This window comes from Hyaloscypha bicolor (genome assembly GCF_002865645.1).
Source record: "Hyaloscypha bicolor E unplaced genomic scaffold K444scaffold_56, whole genome shotgun sequence".
In the NCBI taxonomy this organism is placed as follows: domain Eukaryota; kingdom Fungi; phylum Ascomycota; class Leotiomycetes; order Helotiales; family Hyaloscyphaceae; genus Hyaloscypha; species Hyaloscypha bicolor.
Genome location: NW_020194558.1, coordinates 2,324,290 through 2,344,593, shown reverse-complemented (window position 1 = coordinate 2,344,593; position 20,304 = coordinate 2,324,290). Strand labels below are relative to the sequence as shown.

At 49.9% G+C, this 20,304-nt stretch overlaps 10 protein-coding genes across 10 annotated transcripts; 6 read left to right on the top strand and 4 right to left on the bottom strand.

The window, feature by feature from the left end:
- Positions 1-863: 863 nt before the first annotated feature.
- On the bottom strand, positions 864-3,598 carry K444DRAFT_642592 (RNA-binding domain-containing protein; the record flags this gene model as incomplete). Its single annotated transcript, XM_024884756.1, has 3 exons — positions 864-2,363; positions 2,568-3,323; positions 3,371-3,598. The coding sequence occupies 3 exons, from the start codon at positions 3,596-3,598 to the stop codon at positions 864-866; spliced, it is 2,484 nt and encodes an 827-aa protein (XP_024738502.1).
- A 661-nt stretch (positions 3,599-4,259) lies between these two features.
- Positions 4,260-5,402, top strand: K444DRAFT_374198 (uncharacterized protein). Its single transcript, XM_024872301.1, has 5 exons — positions 4,260-4,437; positions 4,507-4,569; positions 4,656-4,885; positions 4,952-4,978; positions 5,029-5,402. The coding sequence occupies exons 3-5, from the start codon at positions 4,757-4,759 to the stop codon at positions 5,161-5,163; spliced, it is 291 nt and encodes a 96-aa protein (XP_024738501.1). The 5' UTR covers positions 4,260-4,437; positions 4,507-4,569; positions 4,656-4,756; the 3' UTR covers positions 5,164-5,402.
- A 1,568-nt stretch (positions 5,403-6,970) lies between these two features.
- Positions 6,971-7,492, bottom strand: K444DRAFT_628615 (uncharacterized protein; the record flags this gene model as incomplete). Its single annotated transcript, XM_024882932.1, has 1 exon — positions 6,971-7,492. The coding sequence occupies one exon, from the start codon at positions 7,490-7,492 to the stop codon at positions 6,971-6,973; it is 522 nt and encodes a 173-aa protein (XP_024738500.1).
- A 291-nt stretch (positions 7,493-7,783) lies between these two features.
- On the bottom strand, positions 7,784-9,964 carry K444DRAFT_374171 (uncharacterized protein). The gene is made up of 2 exons (XM_024872300.1): positions 9,616-9,964; positions 7,784-9,567 (listed from the first exon to the last, which is right to left on the bottom strand). The coding sequence occupies exons 1-2, from the start codon at positions 9,849-9,851 to the stop codon at positions 8,076-8,078; spliced, it is 1,728 nt and encodes a 575-aa protein (XP_024738499.1). The 5' UTR covers positions 9,852-9,964; the 3' UTR covers positions 7,784-8,075.
- Positions 9,965-10,674: 710 nt separating this feature from the next.
- Positions 10,675-11,179, bottom strand: K444DRAFT_719984 (uncharacterized protein; the record flags this gene model as incomplete). The annotated part of the gene is made up of 1 exon (XM_024888469.1): positions 10,675-11,179. The coding sequence occupies exon 1, from the start codon at positions 11,068-11,070 to the stop codon at positions 10,675-10,677; it is 396 nt and encodes a 131-aa protein (XP_024738498.1). The 5' UTR covers positions 11,071-11,179.
- Positions 11,180-11,724: 545 nt separating this feature from the next.
- On the top strand, positions 11,725-12,488 carry K444DRAFT_374136 (uncharacterized protein). The gene has a single exon (XM_024872299.1). The coding sequence runs from the start codon at positions 11,882-11,884 to the stop codon at positions 12,368-12,370; it is 489 nt and encodes a 162-aa protein (XP_024738497.1). The 5' UTR covers positions 11,725-11,881; the 3' UTR covers positions 12,371-12,488.
- A 1,406-nt stretch (positions 12,489-13,894) lies between these two features.
- On the top strand, positions 13,895-14,654 carry K444DRAFT_628612 (uncharacterized protein; the record flags this gene model as incomplete). The annotated part of the gene is made up of 2 exons (XM_024882931.1): positions 13,895-14,128; positions 14,310-14,654. The coding sequence occupies 2 exons, from the start codon at positions 13,895-13,897 to the stop codon at positions 14,652-14,654; spliced, it is 579 nt and encodes a 192-aa protein (XP_024738496.1).
- Positions 14,655-15,301: 647 nt separating this feature from the next.
- Positions 15,302-16,167, top strand: K444DRAFT_652262 (uncharacterized protein; the record flags this gene model as incomplete). The annotated part of the gene is made up of 3 exons (XM_024885779.1): positions 15,302-15,332; positions 15,387-15,494; positions 15,551-16,167. The coding sequence occupies 3 exons, from the start codon at positions 15,302-15,304 to the stop codon at positions 15,907-15,909; spliced, it is 498 nt and encodes a 165-aa protein (XP_024738495.1). The 3' UTR covers positions 15,910-16,167.
- A 396-nt stretch (positions 16,168-16,563) lies between these two features.
- On the top strand, positions 16,564-17,220 carry K444DRAFT_628610 (uncharacterized protein; the record flags this gene model as incomplete). Its single annotated transcript, XM_024882930.1, has 1 exon — positions 16,564-17,220. One exon carries the CDS (start codon positions 16,564-16,566, stop codon positions 17,218-17,220), a length of 657 nt encoding a protein of 218 aa, XP_024738494.1.
- Positions 17,221-17,867: 647 nt separating this feature from the next.
- Positions 17,868-19,931, top strand: K444DRAFT_719978 (uncharacterized protein; the record flags this gene model as incomplete). Its single annotated transcript, XM_024888468.1, has 3 exons — positions 17,868-18,034; positions 18,188-18,498; positions 18,520-19,931. 3 exons carry the CDS (start codon positions 17,868-17,870, stop codon positions 19,752-19,754), a joined length of 1,713 nt encoding a protein of 570 aa, XP_024738493.1. The 3' UTR covers positions 19,755-19,931.
- Positions 19,932-20,304: the final 373 nt, after the last annotated feature.

Below are 20,304 nucleotides of genomic sequence, written 5' to 3'. Positions count from 1 at the left end.
CTGAGGGTCAACAGTCGACTTAAGAGGAAAGGGAATGCCAACAGGTGACCTGAGAATGAAGCAGCAGATCGTAGGTTATAAGAGGGGTGTAGTCAACACAAGCGACGGACTGGACTGGTCGCCGCCTCGCCATACAGGCAAGCACTAAACCGAGAAAGAGCCCAGAAGTGTGCTCACTTCTATCAAATCTCTCGGCAACGGTTTTGGGAACAAAGGCAGCATTGGAGTGGTCGAGTTTCGATCCTTTGAAGCAAGGACGGGTCAAGTTTAGGATCGGTCTATCAACACGGATTGTTCCTGTAGCGATAAAAGGAATGCTCATCCAGTTGGAGCATGCGCGCGCTGTTTGGTCCCGATGAGGAATAGGCTCAGGTTAGGGAAAACACGAAAACTCTGAGAATGTAGCACAAGATTCGGTGAATCGTGGAGCAATATCTCCCAAAATACATCGGTTCGTGGCGCTGCTGAGCATGTGATTGACTGGCAGCCCCGCAGGACGCCTATCACTTGTGCCATATGAAAATCTCTTTATAGAAAAGTCTAAGAGCGGCAGGAGAGTTCTGGGGGCGTTGTAAGATTGCCATTGTCTCAAATCAAGGGAGTTGAAAATAAAGGTAAGAGTTCAGACATTCCTTGGTCCTTCGATGCACTGCGCGCCTCAAATTATTGAACTATCGAGGCGAGTTGCGGGGTATTGATATTTCAGATAAGGTATTGTAAAGGAGTTTCGAGATCTGTGTGCAGGGTTGAGTCAAAGAGGGTTGCAACATTTACGGCAAGGGGGATGAACGCTTGCCACTTTCGAGAGGAAATTGAATTCAGGGAGGCGAACGAATTATCGAACAAATACCTTTGGCACCCCTTCAATCTTCATCTACATTGTCGCCTTCAATATTGAATTTTTTGCGACCTCCGCCAGTGAGCTTTTGCAATGCAACGATGTTGACTTGCGAGCCGACTTTCTTCTGCATTTTCTCGATCTCCTCCTCAGCATCGAGTGCATCACCGGCGGCAAATTCTAGAACGAGGCGGCGACCCAAAAGATGAGTGTCTTTCAGAGCCTCTAGTGCATTCTCCGCTTCGCGGGCCGTGATAAAGTCTGCGAACGCAAAGCCACGAGCTGAATGATCGAACTTTTTGGGTACCCGAACTGACCGGAGCTGGCCGTAAGAACCAAACAGCGCTCGTACATCCTTCTTGGTTGCCTCGAAGGGGAGATTCTTGATGATGATCTTGGTCCGCCTGCCAGCCACTTTTTTGGCCCTGTCCTCCTTTCTCCGCTCTTCTGCAGCATCGAGCCCCTTGTGGGAAGCCTTGATTAGTAGTTTGTGATCTTCCAAAACGTAGCCATCCATGGCTTTGAGTGCCGCTTGAGCCTGTGCTTTGCTTCTGAATTCGAGGAAGCCAAAACCCATGCTGAGGACCTGTCCAGGCTTCTTCGGGTCCGTTTTTGTGTTAACACGAGCTGACATGAAACCGTCGAGAGGCTTGAACGTCTCGGTAAGAACAGCGCTCGTGGTGGAGAAATTGAGATTGCGGACGAATAGGGTAGAAGTGTCGATGGCTTCGGAGGCCACCCCCACTTCCAGAAAATCAGATGTCGACAACTTCTGATCTGCGGACTGCCCTCCCCGCTGATCAGATGGCACTGTTGTGGCATTACTGCTCACACTGGTAAAGACATCCTTTGGTGCCTTTTCCAGGAACAGCACAGAATCTTTCATGCGGCGATAAGCCAACTTCCCGAACGCAGCTCGTGCTTCCGTTGGCTGGGCAAACTCGACGATTGCGATGGTGCCGACCGGAGGCATCAGCACCCGAAGCACCTGGCCAAACTCTTCAAACATCTTTCTCAGCTCTTCGAGAGACATTCCATAGGGGAAATTCTTGACCAGAATGGATGTGTCGCCTCGCTCACGCTTCTTGAAAGCATCCAGGTCGACTCCATGCTTTGCGAAGTATTGTTTCGTTTCGTGGATGGCCGACGTTTCTGCTATTGCTTGCTTGACTCCAGAATCTGCAGATGTAGGATCCAAAAGCTCTGATTTGGACACTCCGAGGCGATCAGCAATTGCTGAATTCACAGAGTCTTGATTCATATACAGGGAATTCCAGTTAAAGGTCGTCGATGAAGCTTCTGTTTTTTTCTTAATCTGATTTTGCTTCTTCAGTGGCAATTTCGCAATCGCAAATTCATCCAATTTGTTCTCTCGCTTTGCAGCAGCGGGTAGTATGTGAAGGAGTCTACCTTGAAAGGGCTCGCCATCAAGATTGTGATAGGCTTCGGCAGCAGCGGAGGGATCAGTATACCGAACAAGGAGAAATCCCTTGCTAACACCTTTGGCATCAACAGGAAGATGTACCTGAAATAAAATAGGTATTAGCATCGAAATATCGCGAAAATGGTACAAAGATCAGACCAGGAAATGACCACTTTCAGAAAACACGAAGCATCTACTAAAATATTCGTCCAGTTCACATCACATGCTTGAAGCATAAGCTGTCCCTATCTGGATATTCATCATGAAATGGACGGATATAACAAGAGAAAAGGGAGAGATGCGTACCTCCTCCAATGGACCGAAGGGTTCGAAGTGCCGTCGTAGATCATCCTCTGATGCTGAATATGGCAAATTTCGTACGAACAATCTGCCGTTCGACTTGATTGCCTCTATGGTAGGATCTGGATTCTCTTCGCCTTGATCTTCAAGTGTTTCCTCTGCAGGTTTGTCGTTTGAACCGACAGGTTGATCGACGCTGGCGCTCGTTTCAGCTACATGTTCAACGTTTTGACGACTCGAACCCGCTGTTCTACCAGCAACAATATCCTCCGGCCTCATCAGATCCAATAAACGATTTGTACGGCTCCGAAGCCAATCATCATCGGTAGCATTGGGTGCTATAGGATCTATCGTGGGCTCTTCAAGGGCTACTGGTTGCTCGGTGGCGATTGGAGCTGGGGTAGGCGCAACGATAACTTTGGGAGGACTTTTCTTCCTTGGCTTCTGTGGTACCGTCTCATATTCGCCATCGCTCTCCCCTTCCGGTATTTCTAAAGCTTGCACCTTTGTGGGCGGTTCCATCATAGATTCATCTTCCATAGATTTCGCCAATGTCTTCAACTTGGAGGCAGGTTGCATGACCTCCAAGAACTCCTTCAATTTAGGATCTGATTCGTCGACATCACTACGCTTTCGCTTCGTTCCGGTACTTAGAAAGGATGTATGTTCTGCTTCTGCCCGTAGCTTGAGACGAGCCTTGCTGTCTTCGCGGTCTTCTTCTCGCTGTGCTTTCCTCGATTTCGGTAAAGTGGTATCAGAGATCTGTTGCGAGATGTTAGATAGAATAGATGCAAATCCAGGCCACTTACGGGTCGAGCAAGCTCCACACCAATCTTTGACATCCGTATGAATGACCGGTTGAAGTACTTGACTGCCTTTTCGGCATCCTCTGGGGTCTTGTACCCTACATAGCCAATTCTCCGGTGGGGTATCAATTTGGCATCTGTGATTTCGGATTTTGTGCTGAAGTGTTTCTTGAAATCATCCTCGGAGATGGTGGGAGGAAGCCCCTTGATGAAGATTCGTGAAGAGGCCATGATCTGTTGGGTGCGGATTCCAGTTATCATGACATGATGTTCGCTGTTTAAATCCAGAGATGCAGCAGCATTGAAAATTGACAAGGTTAAGAAAAAGTTCGGCTCGGTTAAGAGAACCGGTCTTTGGTGGACATTAAAAGCGGCACTAAACTTTAGTGTCCTTGGTCAAGATGTTATTGAAGGAGACAATTGTTAAATGATTCATGATCTCGTGGATAATCACAAGAAGTGGACTTTGCATGTACCCTAGATCGAAGGAGCTATTGGAGTGGAAGCATCTGCAATAGTTCAAGTTGACTGGCTCACAGCGGTCAAAAATAGCAGCACTAAATTCCCAATGTCCCAAGCAGAAGCTGTACATTTATTTGGAGTCGAGAAGGGCAAGAATTGATATCCTATAAGATATTGAAAAGCCAGATGAATATACGACATCGCATGTGTACATTTAGTGAGGAAAGTATCTCTAACTTGACTTGGATATTGAGCATCCAGAATTCAGCGCCGCTTTATTTGTCCACTATGAGCCGGGATAATGGTCGGCCCGTTCGCTTTCGATTCCGAAATCAAGCGGGGGTGCCCCCGCGTGAGAGGACTCACATTACTCAGCGCTTACTCAGCGATACACGATTCCGACCAATGGCGGTAGGAACGACGAACGACTCCACGGTCTCCGACCTGGGAGAGCTTCAAATCAACCTAAATTATATTGTCTACACCACTGATACCGCCTCCGAACAACCATTCCTCCGACGCGTCGCCAAGGTTGACAAAGACTTCCACACTCTCGCTCCCACCTTCAAGAACAACCAAACCCAGACAAACCACATCCCGAGCTCAAGGTACACACCCAAACGAAGACTAACTTTCGACTTCTCAAGCCTTTCAAGTAACGAGGAGACCGACGGAAGAAACCGATACAACCGCAAAGATGTCTAGTGAGAAGGCGAGCAATCCGAAGGATAAGTTAGAGGGTACGTAAAAAAATAGAGCCTGGGCTCGTCCATTCTCATTCCACGCGTCGATCTGAGAGATAAACATGCTAATACTTCCTTTCCAGCCCAGATCAAGTCGGCAGACATGGTGAGCGAAACGTTTCGATCTGACGTGATATCATGCCACCGGAAGCAACGTCACTGACAGATCGAACAGAGCGAGGACATGCAACAGGAGGCAATTGACACTGGTATGGGCTCACATTCTAACGACAAGATCAATGTAATATTCCACGGGCCACAGCTAATCGCGTCAACAGCACAAGAAGCTATGGCAAAGTTCAGCATCGAGAAGGTGAGCGATGAACCTTCCTCAGAGGCACCCCCTTTTCGAGAACTCAAAACTAACAAACCCCTCTAGGACATTGCAATGCATATCAAGAAGACCGTATGAACTCAAATCCTCGAATCCCAACCACCCGACTAATCATCCTTCAGTTCGATGAGCGCAAGGGCCCTACCTGGCACTGCATCGTCGGTCGCAACTTCGGCTCGTTTGTCACCCACGAGACGAAGCACTTTATTTACTTCTACCTCGGCCACTACGCTATCCTCCTCTTCAAGACCCAGTAAACTTCATTCGAATTCGATTCCGTTCGGCGTACAGGCATGGCGAATTCCAGCTTGGGCTGGAGGAACGGGCATTGGGTGAATATGCGGTGTTCTTCCGTCTGGAAGTCTGGAATGTTAGATGCTTTACATGCAAATGATCAATGGTCTGGAGAATTTACGCGGCAATGGATGATAACGCGATACGCGCCAATAAATGAATTGAAGCGTTGAACTACACATCTTGATTCCTGCCTTGAAATTTCGTGCGACTCTGTACATTTAAGCTTCTATTTCAGCTGTCCAAAGTGGACGGGCTTGTGTCCTCCAAAGTCATTTCAGGCAAGTGTAGCCTGAAGAGCACTGCTAGCAAGCTCCTGACCTTGTAGTCCCGTCCCCGCGTCCAGCTCAAATACTTCACTTTCACTCCATTGTGAATAGGCGACCAGGGGCATTTCAGACGTCACTCGGAGGGAATCGGTGCGTTGAGTATTAGAAGCTTTTACATTCGATGGTCTGCAAAAATCACAACAAATGGATGGATGACCACGTGATACCCCTCTAAACGAATGAAAGCGTTAAACCAAAATCTTGAACTCACTTAGAAACAAATTTTGAACATCTCTTTCACCTCGAGCACATTTGAGTGCACTTTAACTTCCTTGGTGGAGGGGCCTTCCTCATCATTTCGGCGCAAGTTTGGCTGGGCAAGCGTGCAAGCGTGCAAGCATTGATAGAAGGATGCTGATGTTTCAGTCATCCCTCTTAGAATGCTTCACTTGCATTCATTATTTCAAAATGAACTTTCAGACGTCATACGGAAAGGATCGGAGGAGTTAAATCAAGAATTCACCATGGGTTGGACTCTATTGGGCTGATCAATATTCACCTCACTGCTGCTCTCTAAGCCTGATTCAGGGTGATATCCTTCTCAAATCCTAATAATAGCCACTCCCCACCTGATGTAACGACTCAGGCCATTTCCAATCCCCAGCAACGATTTAAAGCAGAGGCGTTTTTCCATCTATTTCCATGCACGCCCCTCCCAACGTCCGTAAAACCCCCCATTTCTGCCCCTCCCCCCCGCTCTCTTCCCATCTCTCATTCTCCTCCAAACAAAACATAACTCGCATCACCACACTTATTTCAACACAGAACCCGCCACCAACATGCCATCCTCCAACGACCTTTCAGCCATCGCACGCCTCAATCTCAACAAAGACAAAGTCGACGAAATCATAGCCAGAAAACGAGCAAATATATACCCTGCAAAGGCGGCAATATATGCAGCTATGTCTGATGACGAGCTCTGGGAGGAGAACAATAAAAGGGGGGGGGGGGTGGGGAGTTGCCGAGGGAAATGGGCGGTGAGCTATTTGACATTGGGTCCCCGGACGAGGTATTGAAAGCAAATCTCAAACTCGAATAAAGTCAATAATCCTCTCCCTGAAACTAGCCGTCAATTTTCCATCCTTTCTTCTAATTCCGCCACTTACATTTTAAAGAAGTTTACTAATAGGATGGTGGCTGAGGAGAGGGGCAAAGGCGTAGATGGACACTGGTTACACTCTACTAACTGCTGGGTCCAAGGCTGGATCTATTCAAGTTACGCTCGATGGAGAAGAGCGCTAAGCTAAGCCTCCTCTGCACAAAAGAACTCGTATTTCAAATCACTCCTTAGTTGAATTCCCAGCCTTCCTCCCATCAAATATCAAAACAATTATTCTCCAACCGCCTCCTCAAGATAGTCCTTTCCTGTTCTAAAGCACCCCCTAGAAGCTCACGTTCCTGACTCCCCCTAAGCTCCATACCCTGCCGCATTCTTCCCTAGTTACTTTGATTCCCGATGTCCCATCGCCAGCTCGTGCAACTCCTTCATTTGCTCGCAGACTAGCGCCGCTCGCTCGTACGCGTATGTGGCCTGCTTGTAGGCCTGCTGCGCTTGCTCGTAGGCTTGCTGCGCTTGCTGGAAGGTTTGTCGTGCTGACTTGAAGGCTATCTGTGCCTGGCGAAAGGTTTCTTTTGCTGAGTCGTAGGATTGCTGTGCTTGCTGATAGGCTCGTAGTTCTTGGAGGGTTGCTTGCTGTTCTTGCGCGTATACCTCCAGCAGCTGTTCCACGGGGGCTTGCTGCTCTTCCAGGTCTTCCAGTAGTTCCTGAGAATCTAGATGCTCCTCGCAGGCTTGCAGGTAGACTTGTTGTGCTTGCTCGAAGGTTGGCAGTGCTTGCCGGAGGAAAGATTGCAGTGCTGGATGGTAGGCTTGTTGTGCTTGGTGGAAGACTATCTGTGCTTGCCGGTATGCTTGACGTGCTTGCTGTGCTTCCATCTGGTGTTCGGGGGGCGGATCGGACATTGTGGACTTTGGGTTTGGGACGGTAATACTTTCGGAGACAGTGCCAGTAAGAAGTGAGCTATTTGTACTTCAGAACGGGATGGTGGATGGAGGGAAGCATGATGTTAGGGTGTTAAGGAGCTTGAAAGGTGAAAGGAGCTTAGGAAGGCGCGATGGGGGGGCACAATGAGCAAGCTTACTGTGGCTACATAGCAACAGTGCGGAGGGGAAAGAGCATTAGAGGAACTCCCCACAAGGAAGACAATATCGACAGGATCATACCAGCCCCCAACCCCGGCGACCGAGACAATAATCGCTTACCTATCCAGTGCATCAAGTGATGTGAGGATATTGAGAAATGGAGACCACTGGGTCTTAAAAAGGCACGGATATCACAAGCCACATTCAGAGGAGGCAGTTTTCAGTTCTCAATGACCTTCATTCATATCGTATGGTGCCACCATGCCTGCATTCATTCGTAAATGCCCCTTCCATGCAATAGTACATCTTTTAGTGCTCATTGTTCCATGCCAACGCCAAATCTTCCGTAAACTCCATTGTACCAACACCTCGCCATGCAGTTAAGAAAACCCCGCCCATATGCTTAGTCACTCCTTTGATCAACATCGATAATACCAGCCTCGATCTCCTTCTTCATCTGGGCCAGGCGAGCATGCATGTCGAATAGATCCTTTTCTTTCTGCTTGTCGCGGTGCTCGCCCATCGAGGCCAACTCTTGATGAAGAGCTTTGTACTTCGGGTAAAACATCTTAAATCTCCTCGCCATATCCGTGACCTCTGGCTTGAGGCATCGAGATGAGCCGGATGAGGAGACGGACGAAGACTTTTGGTGCCGCTTGTGGATTGGGGAACGGGAATTCTTGGTTGAGAGATGTCTTGCTGGTGATTCGGATGATGAGGTTCGTTCGCCGGAAGTGCTCTCCATATCGGAGGCGTTCGTCGGTGGTGAGGAGGCAAGAGGTGATGACTTCTGAGGCGAGTTACCCTTTATCTTGCTGCTGGAGGAAGAGTAATGTGAGGAAGTGGTTGTTCGGGACGATTGGCTCGCGTCAGAGACCCTGTGAGTAGTGGGAGTGTCCTTCTTGACCTTCTTACTTAGAGGGATACTGGAATCACTTGTGTCGAGATCCTCATCTCTAGAACGCTTCATCGGCTTTGGGGCTGGCTTCGCCGGGACTGGGTAATCGTCTTCTTCGTCCGAATCGTTCACGAATTCTGAGGACAGAACTTTGGTGCCAGTTTTGGGTGGGGGAGCCTTCTTAGCCGGAGCAGATTTCGTTGCAGACTTCGCTGGGTTCTTCGAGAGCAGTCTCTTGGCTTGACTCTCCTTCTCGCTAACCTTCTTCGACTTTGTTGGTGGCGGCTGGGAGACTGAGCGACTCAGGCTCTCCCCCTTGATCTTGGACACCTTCTTATCCATTAAAACATCATCATCGCCGTTAGGAGTATCTCGACCGGACTCGTCGGCTTTCTGAACGTTGATCTTGGGTCCTCTGGCAACTGGTCCGGCAGCGATTTGGGCTTGGAGCTTACTGAGGCATTTGCCTGTTCCGCGTTCCGACTTCTCTAAGAGTCGGTCCCATTGGGGTTCACTGACGCCTAGCCTCATCTTATCGTACTGCTTGACAGCATTGTCGATTGCGCGCTGACGATCGGCTGTCGTGGAATATTCGAAAGCCCAAACATCGAGTTCCTTGAAGAACGACTTTCTCAACTCCCATTTCTTAGTTGTCTGGTTCAAATCGCCGACTCTCAATAAGGCTACCATCAATTGTTCTTGTCCTTCGTCGTCAATCTTCTCCCTGACTTCTTTCTCTGTCATTGGTTCAACCGCGAGGAGGTGTATCACTGGCTTGCGAACGGCCTTCGCTTGTTCCGCTTGCTGCTGAGATAGAGGAACCGAGGTGGGACCAAGCGATGGGGAGCCAACACCACTGAGAGCCGGGCTCGAGGGCATCGATCGCGTGGTATCACTGCCAAGACGATTTTGTGACAAGAACTTTGATTTATTGGAAGGCTTCACTTGACCTCGGCGGCCAGGAGCCGGCAAGCTTCCGTCCTTGATGAGCTTTGTCCTATTTTACGTCAATTTTTGTATGCTTCCTCCAGAGTATAGTACTCACGTGTTTCCTTGTTTCTTCGCGTTCTCCTCCGCAAGTGAGCTTTGGAGTGCTGCAAGTGCGGCGTCTGCTCCAGCGGTTGCAGAGGTAGCTGTTGCATTTGCCTTCGCTGAGTTCTTAACCACCTTCGGGGCAAATTTCGTAGGGTCAAACTTGACGCCAAGACTTGCCATCCATCGGGTATGAACCTTGGCTTCGACCTTTGTACTTCTATTCGAGTTGGGTCTGGAGGAGGCCATGTCTGGCGAGCCTGAAGACGAGTTTGGAGAATTGATCGTTTGAAAGAGGTCGAACTTAAAAGGTTCATGGGAGGTAGAAAGATGCTGGGTTTTTGATCCGTACGAAATATTCTATATGGTGTGGATGGTCAGTGAATCGTTCGTATTATCGTGGACTACAATAGCAAGCGAAGCAATTGTCAAAATGGACTGAACAATACAAAACCACAACCAAACTCGGCACAATATGGTCGGTACTAAACTTATGGACTGGAAACTCACGGGATGCTCTCCCAACGACAATTGGATCAGTTTCCCATTCTGCACGCATTTTATCATTTCCTCAATCACTCCGTCCGTCAAGGTCAGGCCGAAGACATCGGGAAATGCTGACGAGGGCTTGGAGGGCGGTGCCGGGAAGCTTCCCAGCGACAGCCCGGACTGTGGAATGACGAGGGAAGGCATATTGATTGTTGATCTGCCAGGGAATCGTGGAATTCGTGGAGTTCGAGGGCGAGTTCGCGGGTCGTTCTGGCTCGCTGCCAAGTCACGACGCTGGGTGACGCTCAACGCTGTCTCGACATGCGGGCGGTGTCAGAGTCCATTTGGTCCGTGAATGGAAGAGTTCGGCGGATCTCGTGAGGTAGAGCAAGTGCAAATGCAAGTATATAGTCACAGCAAAGAGGATTCACAAGGAGGGTATGTGCAGAGTGAGTGGTGAGAGGAATTGTCGTCGGCATGAGGGGAGGATCTTTGTTTGAGAACGAGGCGTTCTACTCAGCCAGCCAGCTAGCGAGGGCAGCCTTTTGCTGTGACTGGCTGCGGTGATTCGCGCAGCATGAGACTAGCCAGCCCTGGTCGCGCCCAGGATGCCACAGCTGTGGGAAAGGACGGGGACGGGGCAGTGGGCAGAGGGCAGAGGGCAGAGGGCAGCAGCCGCGGGCACTCGTGAGAGAAACGAGAGTCGACTCAGACGAGAGCGAGCCCGCCGATGGGGGTCAAGGGCTGGTTCGGGCGTGGGCGGTCGGTTCCCCCATTCCGGGCCCAGACCAGACCTTGCATCAACCAGCACACAGCACACAGCACACAGCACACAGGCAGGCGTTCTTGGGGCGTGGCTCTGCAACCTCACCCGAGGGGAGGAGGGGAGGAGAGCAATGGCATTACAAGCGCGGTCGTGTGGTGGGCTCTGAATGGACGTGAAACGGTGACGGTGGTGGTGGACAGCCAGCTGCTCCATTGGGCCTGCTTACACAAGCTCGCACATGCATAAGTCCCCTCTGAAGTCAGGTACAGCAGAGCAAGAGAGCAAGATATTGGACAGTGAAGCTACACCTGGACATCTACGACGTATATGAACATGGATTTCGGAGCCTTTCGGATGTTTTAAAAGCTGTCGATATGCATCTACCCAAGTGCCCGATTCAGCGCATTTTATTCTCTAGTATTGAAGGGCAGAGTGAGATATCACGGTCACAGGGTTTTTGAGTATCAAGTTCGACATTATTAATTCCCCGGTTTGCCTCGTCTCGTGGACGGTCCCATGCACAGCAAGTTTCCGCTGACGAGCGAACGAGGAGTTGGGAAAGAAGATGCAAGGTTCGTCTGTTCTCCTCTGTACCTGACGAATCCTTCATCCGGACTACTCGCCAGGCACAGGAAGGAAGGAGGCCAAAGTCAAATGATCCCTCGCTGAAGGGCTTCCACCGTGCCACGACGCCGAACATGTACCCCATACTTCAACCGGATAATTGCTTGGCTTCATCAAGATTCCCATCACGATGCTCGATGATGCTCGATTTATTAGACCGACGGTGCAGAATATCAGGCACAAGTCAGAACATTTCTCCCGGCTATAGCGCGAGCGCAGAGCGCGTCCGCCGACGAGGCCTCGAATGGTCGTCAAATTGCTTACGTGCTCAGGCGAGGTGAAGCGTGGAAGTGAAGCGTGCTCGTCGCCCGGCCATTCGCCCAACCACCGCATTTGAGGCCCAGATGTCTTTCCTTTTGCTCCCTCGAATGCTCATCCTCGATGCCTCTGTTCCACGCGAATGCGTGCCCTCTGCCCACCAGAATCGGGGACCCCCAAAGCGCTAAGCATTTCGGTCCCGCAAAAATGGATGCAAGGCAGCGCAGATGCCGAGTCCCAAGATGTCTTGGGAGGCCATCATCAAGAAGGGAGAAAATTGTTCGGAACTGGGCACAAGCCGCCTTCTCTCTTCTCCTCCACTTCTCACGGTTCCCTCCCGCTCCGCACCCGCGTCCCAAGAAGTTGTTGCACAGACAAACCCTCTAAAGTTTCGAAACATCGAAAAGGAGAAGCAGCCAGACCAAGGAAGATTACCGAGTCTCATCCATCCCTGATCCAAGAGCATCCAAGTCCCGAGCACACTTCTCTCCGTCAAATCTCCTTCAGCCTGATGTTTCTCTCAATCCGTGGCCTTCGCTGCATCCGCGTAGATTCTGTAACACCAATACTCTTTTTGAGTCTTTCCCATTACCACGGAACCTCCGCTACACGAGTGACCGCCCAGCCATGAGAGTCTCACAAAACGCTCGGCTGATTGTCTGAGAATACTCAATGAATTGATTATTGGGACGTTGGGACGCTTAGCTAATCTTTGCAGGAGCTTTCCGCACTGCACTGCATTACTGTCCCCCTCGCAGAAAGGGCCGAAGTGGATGGAGAGGAATAGTGAAAGGGAGGGGGAGGAGCAAATCGATCGAGGGGCAGAGCTTCGCCGACGTGGATGGCGCTTTCAAAGCACGCAGCCCATCAAAGAAAAGTGCGAAGTAAGCAGTAAAGAGCTGCATCCCACGCCACCATCAAGCCCTCAGGTCTCTCGGAAACGGTGCCCGCGATAGTGCCGCGATAGTCCAGCCAAAGTGAGGTTGGAGCTACTGACTGACGCACAGCATCCGCCTCTTCTGCCCGAGCTTCCATTTCAGAAGGTCCGCCCATGCACAAATGGACGAGGCAGGGCATTCAAAGACGCCCTCGCCCTCGAGGTAATATATTATCTTCAACATATGCCGGTACCACTATTTGCTTGGACCTGGAAGACCATAACAGGAAGTGGATTGACACTCCCATTGTTCCTGTGCCTCCGGTACTTCAAAATCATCTGAGCGTCATAGCCAACTAAAAACTCACACTCGTATCTCTTCTCACATCATGCTGCAGCGCGCGGATGTCCAAGACCTGAGCGGCGATGCATCGTGCGTGTTACACATCCATTTTGGATCGCAGGTGAGATGTCCATAAGTACAGCTCAGTCGGCATCCATTCACTCTCGCTGGAAAGCCTCACTGTTTTCGGTTTTGGATTAGACCTTCTCGGATGACTTTCACCTGATGAGCCGAGACGGTCGAACCTGTAATCTTCAGGAAACATCAACAGTCTCAACTTTGACCTCTGCATACGGCCGCTATGATATGGAAATTTTATGGAGAGCGAGGGATTCCTAGATCAGCAATGCCGTCGGATTCTACATTGCCCCTTGACGACGGCCCGCCGTCTGATCACCGCCCCTTGCACAACACCATGCTCTCACGTCCAATTGGCTTCCCCCCACCAACTGTATGAACTCTTCTCGCCGCTGAAGAACTGCTCCTCATCTGGTACCGACGACAGCATTTTGCAACTCCAGCTCGAAATCTCACTCACCCATCAGCCCACCGTACCATCGCCCCAAAATCATTGAGAGTAAGCTGTACAACCACACTTCAGCCCTCTCAGCTCCTCAAAATCTCACTCGCTCTCTCGTGCCACTCACGAGCCGCAGGCGGCCAAGCATCTGAACCTTCATCCCCGTCCTCACGGCCTCGCTTCCGAGAAATGCCAACGCTTCCAGCGATTCCTCCTCGTACTTTGAAGCTTCCTCAGCACAGCACCGCATAGCTGCAGCTTTCTGATCCGTCTCCACCATACAGTACCCTCCAACGCTACATCTTCTCTTTCTTTAGCACAGTGACAATCCTACGTTACAAGTGCTGTACCCCCTTCAATTCGTGCTTTGTTCTCACCAAGATATCGTACAGCACCTTCTTTGTATAACATCCCCATGCAGCAAACGACGAGGTCCCCGGACCTGGCTCCGGGCCGTCGATACACTGCTGCTCTTCGGTGCATCGTATGGAACTTGGTAAGGGATACGAGGGTTCTGTCAGGTGTGCAGGAACGAGGACTTTTTGAACCCCGCGGGACCGCAGCTGTTATCGATAGGCCGGCCCCCGTCCCCAAGCTCTGCGCTGATCTTCCACTACGAAGATCGCGATCTCCACGCCACTTCGGCAAGGTAAATCATTTCCTTCTTCCCTCTACCCTCTGTTGAATATCGCGCGAGACATATGGTCTCCTCGATTTTGAGGGTTTGGGGAAAGAGAAGTGAGAGAGGGAACCACCCCTCCCAATTGGCCCTCCCGCTCAAAGGAACCGAACCGCTGCGGGGTTGGCTGCAGGGCGGACATGGCATTCAGCACCACGATCCCCGATCCAGTACGGTCCCCGAAGCATCTATCCGAACTGGTAAAGTATCTCTGGTTCTGTTCCTGGCCCCCAGTTTAATCACTCCACATCCCCTCTCCTCCAAAAATGCCACTAGAGCAGATCAGAACACAGACCTTTATAATGAATATGAATATCAATCTGAGAACAAGAAGTCTCCTGACGAGGCGATCTCATCTCGCGAGTGCATTCCCAAATTGGTCCAATTTATAGGCTGCGAGCTGCGTGGCGATATAAATAAAGATCGGCTCAATTTCTTGGCGGGAGGGAAATGGGGTGATGCGGAGCGGTATCGGGTCCGGGGAGGCTGGGGCTGAGCTGGCCCGTTTTCCGTTAGGATGGTGGCTGATTTCTGTGTTACGCTGCAATTAAATTGTACAAAAGTGGACCTCAGTGTTATTGCACCTCAATGGCGAGAAGGGGCTGGCTTTCTGGTGAAGATCCCAGTTCGGTGTTGCAGGAAACGACGCAGTCCTCTTCAATATTCAGAAGTCCCGCGGGGAAGGTTTGAGAAAGACCTGTCTCTGTTTAGCTATTGCGAATCTGTTTCTATTTCCGGCTTGATCAAAATGAAGGGCTTACAGTAAGAATGCCGGGTGGTTTCTTGCAGGGACAAAAGGGGAAGTGGGGTGCCTTCTCAGAAGATCCCGAGATTCGTCATATAACTTTCTTTGAGGTAACTTTCCTATTGTTAGTAATTGTTTTTCTCATGCTATACCAAACCGGTGATGTCCAAAGTTGAGCCTCGAGATCTCGGCTGGTTGGAAATGCGGGACCTGCCAATCGCTGCTTCCAGATCTAAACGTCATGACAACCAGAGCTTGCTGGTGTCAAGTGCATCTCCAGGACCAGAACTCAGGTACAGTATGCTTCTTATTTCGTTCCTTCTTCAATGCAAGTAAAGCTCTTTCAATTTCATTTTCTTGAACTTGTTCTATCTATTTCTCTCCTCATCACCGCAATAATGGCAGGCAAAGCTCACAAGTCTCTGAATGGTGCGTCCCAATCCTTCTGATATTCAGAACAACAGTTTATAAATATCCGTCCAGTTTTCAAAAAGCCCCTGGGCCTCTTCAGCAAGGAGCCCATGACAGGCTTCTACGGTAACGGCTACTGCGACGTCGGTCCAGATGACACTGGTAACCACTCCGTAGCAGGTACTGCAGCCTCCATACCCCGCCCATTCACAACTCAACTAACTTCCTGTTCTCAGCAACCCTCACAGACCCCTTCCTGGACTTCACCGCCTCCCGCGGAAACAACCTACGGTCCATTGGCCTGACAGTGGGCTGCAAATGGTGTCTCTGCGCCCGGCGCTGGAAAGAAGCGTTCGACCACGCCAGCCAGCAGACTGATCAAGCAAGCGAGAGCGTGGTCCCGAAAGTCCATTTGCATGCTACGAGCGAGAAGGCGTTAGATGTGGTTAATATGAAGGATCTGAAGAAATATGCCGCCGAGCCGGAGGTGGTGAATGCGAGCAATGTTGCACAGAGCAGGAAAGGAGGGATGGGTGGTGCGATTAAAGAGCGGACGGAGTTGGCGAATAAGGAGGAGATGACGGGTAGGGAGTAGAAATGAGTAGGAGGGATTGGACCTTAGGAAAAAGAGATTGTTGCTGTTCATCTTACTGCAGAGAAGATGGCAAAAGCTTCTTCCTTCTCATGATCCAGGGGATGGCTTCTTTGAAAGTGCATGTGTTGGTGCGCGAGTGTTCAATAGAAGTGCCTTGTTCACGATGTAGTCTGATTCTGGGATTGATGATGGTGTGGACTGGGTTCCGATCAGGCACGACTAAGTTGTTTTCTCTGCGACGAATTTAGATTTCGGGAGCATTACCATGGCAATTGGCGCTCGAAAGTGCCTTCTCTTAATCTCAACCACTTTGAAAGTGTCATCTCAAGTTTTGCTCGAGGTTTACATTAGCGCCTGGACCGTTCCATAGCGCCTGGAACATTTTGTGGCTGTTTCCAAACGAACTGGTCTTGTTGGGAGTGTCTGCCAGTTGAAATCCGAACTGAGCACTTGGAACTGCACATAAACCCCCATTAAATCCTTTTGACCTTCTACTTCATTTCCACGTTCCTCAATACCTCTCCAGTGCCCAGGGCCCCCGATCTCCTTAAATCTTCCAGAAAGATAGGGTTCTCCTCTCGTTTTCTCTTCCAATCCAGCACACCCAATCTGCTGCAACATGGAAGGCACTGATTCACCTTCGATCATCACACTATGTCGCCTTGCCTCCGCAACCCTTCCCTCAAGAGCACGGGCCCTTTCACTCATGCTCAACTACACCGCGAGTTGCATCCAATTTCACACAGCCCCGAAGAATTATTAGGTCGCCTGCTGCAAACTTTAAAGAACATCAACGTTGCTACCAAAAATCAAGCAAAAATCGAGCTTCACAGACTATTCGACATGTGTCTGCCCTTAGCAGATCTTGGGAACTCAGATTGGCTTCTATGTTTGTTGCAAGCATACATGCGCATCTTCGACGACTTGTTCTTTTCCGGTACCTTGACGCGAAGGAAACCCCATCGTGAAACTGCACTCTTCGTCCGTCCGTTGACTAAAGTAGGCCTTTTGGGACTGACTACCCCCACCGAAGGAAGCTATCCTGACATATACACTGAGATTACTATGACCTCAATCTCTGTCCCGCTGGATGCGTCACGTAGAGCAGGACAAGCCGAATTTCGCCAGCGTCTCGGCAGTCTTCTCCACGAGATGCTCCACGCTTACTTCGAACTTCATTATTACTGCACTTGTGGCAATTCGAGCTTGATGCTCGGGGCTCGAACACACAGGAGTTACGGGATATGGGCAGTGCTGGCTACTCGCCGCGCTTGCTCTCGAAGACTTTGCGGTAGCAGAGCTGAAATTTAAGTTCGATCTGGGACGAGCGCACGCTTTGGAAGAAGACGTAGCTCATACCAGGCCAGAGTGCGACACAACCACTGGGTAGGTTGCATCTCGGCTCAGAATAACACTTGGCCTTTCTCGTATTTGGTGGAATGCCACCGCATTTCGGAAAGCATCCTCCTCGGCGGTGGCGAGAATGGAAGAAAAGCGCATAAAGGAAGGTGGAAGGACTGTCAACACACTCGTCTTTGCGAGAACGTGTCCATTTTGGAAGTCACTAAGAGAGCGGTTTCGGTGCAAGAATCTTCGAGAAAACGCTTTCGCGAGGTTGAGGTCCGTGAAGGTGGTACCTTCCCTTTGGGAAAGGGGCTCGCTTATATGTCCTCAAAACTCCTCCTCCGCGCCTCCCTTCTTTTTCCAACGCCGACCAACGTTTTCATCAACGTCTCCTTCACATCCGAAGGCAACATATCATTCTCAATGGTTTGATCTCCTCGAGGTTCCACCCTGGATGGTCTCCGATTCGACTACGGCACCATGGGGCAAGTCGCAAAGAGACTCAACTTTGGTCACGATTCTTCTTCAGATGCGGGTGCTCTTCAACGCAAGGCGCCAAGGTAAGACAGACCTCCAATGCATAAAATATGGCTCTGACACTTTACAGCAAGATGATGCAGACTTCTATCCTCCGATACATCACCTCCGACCGACAGCACCTTACTGCCTTAAACTCGTCGTCTTTCCTGCTTCGTCTTCCATACGACATTCGCAAGAAAATCTACGAGTTTGCAGGTCTATATAATGGAGAGCTTATCAAACTCAATTATCGGTCTTCGCCGTGGCTGATAGTCAACCCAAGAACAGGCTACGCTTTGAATCTGGTGCCTCCTTCGGATGATTGGGAGTTCGAGGACGAGGTTTCGGAATATTGCCAACGTATTTCCCGCTTCCTGGATGGCCCCAACACGGACTCCGATCGGAAACCTCCAAGAATAGAATTATATTGCTGCGAGGAGTACGAAGATGATGGAAACTGCGACTGCGACTTTGACCCCTCTTCGCTTCCCAGCCAGCTCCTCGACGTCTGTCGAACAATTTCCAAAGAGGTGGAGCATTTGTTCTATTCTCAGAATCACTTCAATATCTGTTCCGTTTATCCTGGAGGGTTGTTTGGTCTTCTATCCTTCACACCTAGGGCACTGAACTCGCTCTCGTCACTTTCTATCCATCTTAACATCTGCCGTTGCTTCATCACCTCAACCACCAGCAAACCAAGCTACTGCCCCTATCACCGTCGAGAATGTTACTAACTCTGCATCCCAGGGTCTGAGAAATTATGCCAAAGCGCAGCCGTCCACCACAGATCCAAAACGATAGCAGAATGGGAGAAGCTTTGCCGACACCTGGCCTCTTACATCACACCACGTCAACTTAAACTCTGGATTGTTTGCAATGGGGGTAATATCGAAACGGCGAAACAGATCGTGGGATCTATGAATCACCTACCAGTTCTTGGAGCATGTGGAATTTCAATCAATTTGGAATCGTGCCTTAAACTCCAAGATCTCGCTCGAGATGCGGTTCTCAAACTCACAGGACAATCATCCGACGCTCTTGACGCTCCGTTTAGATTCCTAGATCTCCCTCGGGAGATCCAGTTGAATGTCTTGAAGTATACAGATCTAACTACACCTTATGACATTGCATGGTGTCCGGATACTGAAGGCGAAGCGCCGAGCGTCGTCCATAGTGGTTCTATTCAATGGAACCAAAGAACCAACATGTACTGGCGGAAGTGCTGTGGAAAATGCTCCCCTGTTGGGACAATGTGTATCTGTTCAACCAGGTATAATGGCTATTCCACAACGTGTACTTGCTGGGTCATGCCGTCATCGCTGTTCTTGGTCTCTCGGAGGCAGAGGGAAGACGCGATAAAAATCTTCTACTCTCAGAATCACTTTCTCATTCTGCCGTCGGGAAAGCTGTTACAGTACGACCAGCCTGCAGAAATCCTCCGATTCTTTACTAGATTTGTTGCACGGGGAATGAAATATTTGCGGTTTGTGACCTGGCTGCTTCCGGATATGTACTATCCAATTTCGGGCACAAGATGGGACTGGGAGTGGGAACGGGCAGTTGACATCTGTGCTCAGGAAGGCAGTCTTCAGCTCTTGAGCTTTGCCATTGATCTATCACATCACGCCCGCAGACGTCGAGCTTTTGGAGCACGCTACCACGGCCCCATCCCGATTGCTCAATTAGAGGAAAATGAATGGAACACTGGCTTGCTTTTGGTGGAATCTATGGCTCGTTACAAAAGCTGGAAGAATGTCTATGTCCACCTGAGCTGGCCATGGCACAATCCCCACAATCCCAATGATCCGTACAGCTGCCCTGAGGAGGCTCAAGAGTTGCGTGAGCGTCACGAAGAAGTATTGGAGGAGCAGGTCATGGGGCCAGGCCGTATTGAATGTGGCAAGTATGAGAGGAGACATGCATGGAATGGATACATCTGCAATTACGAGGATCCTTGCGAGCAGTGCGAGGACGAAGACTAATGGGGTGTGAGGTGAGCAACACTTTGCATTTTCTATCTCGATGGCCATCGCCATGTATGGTTGGCATGATCCATTGCTCCAGCTTATCTTTGTGCTCCTTAACTAGCTATTTCCATGCCTTTCTAGCACATAAATAAACATGAAGAACAACACCATCTCCTTGTATTGTGACCTCACTTGATGGCATTGTTCTCCTATAAAGCCTCTCATCAAGCTTTTCGAAAATATTTGGACCCTCCAGTTGTTGAAAGATGCCAAGTTTATGGTCCCTAAGGCAGCTAGGAGTTGTGGGTTTGTACTTATATTAAGGAGCTTCCCAGCTTTCGATAATCAGAGAATCAAGGCTTCCAACCACCCCAATTTGACACCAGCGTGAAGCAGAATGTTTGGCAGAAAATACAGAAAACCATACGCAAATGTTGAAATGGTATGGCTTCGTAGGGAAACTGAAGGTCACGGCATGCAGACCACTTGAAAGCGACTGGACTTGAATTTTCTTGTTTCGTGGAATAGCTAAAAGGTTGGAATCTTGAATGTACAGCAAAACTTG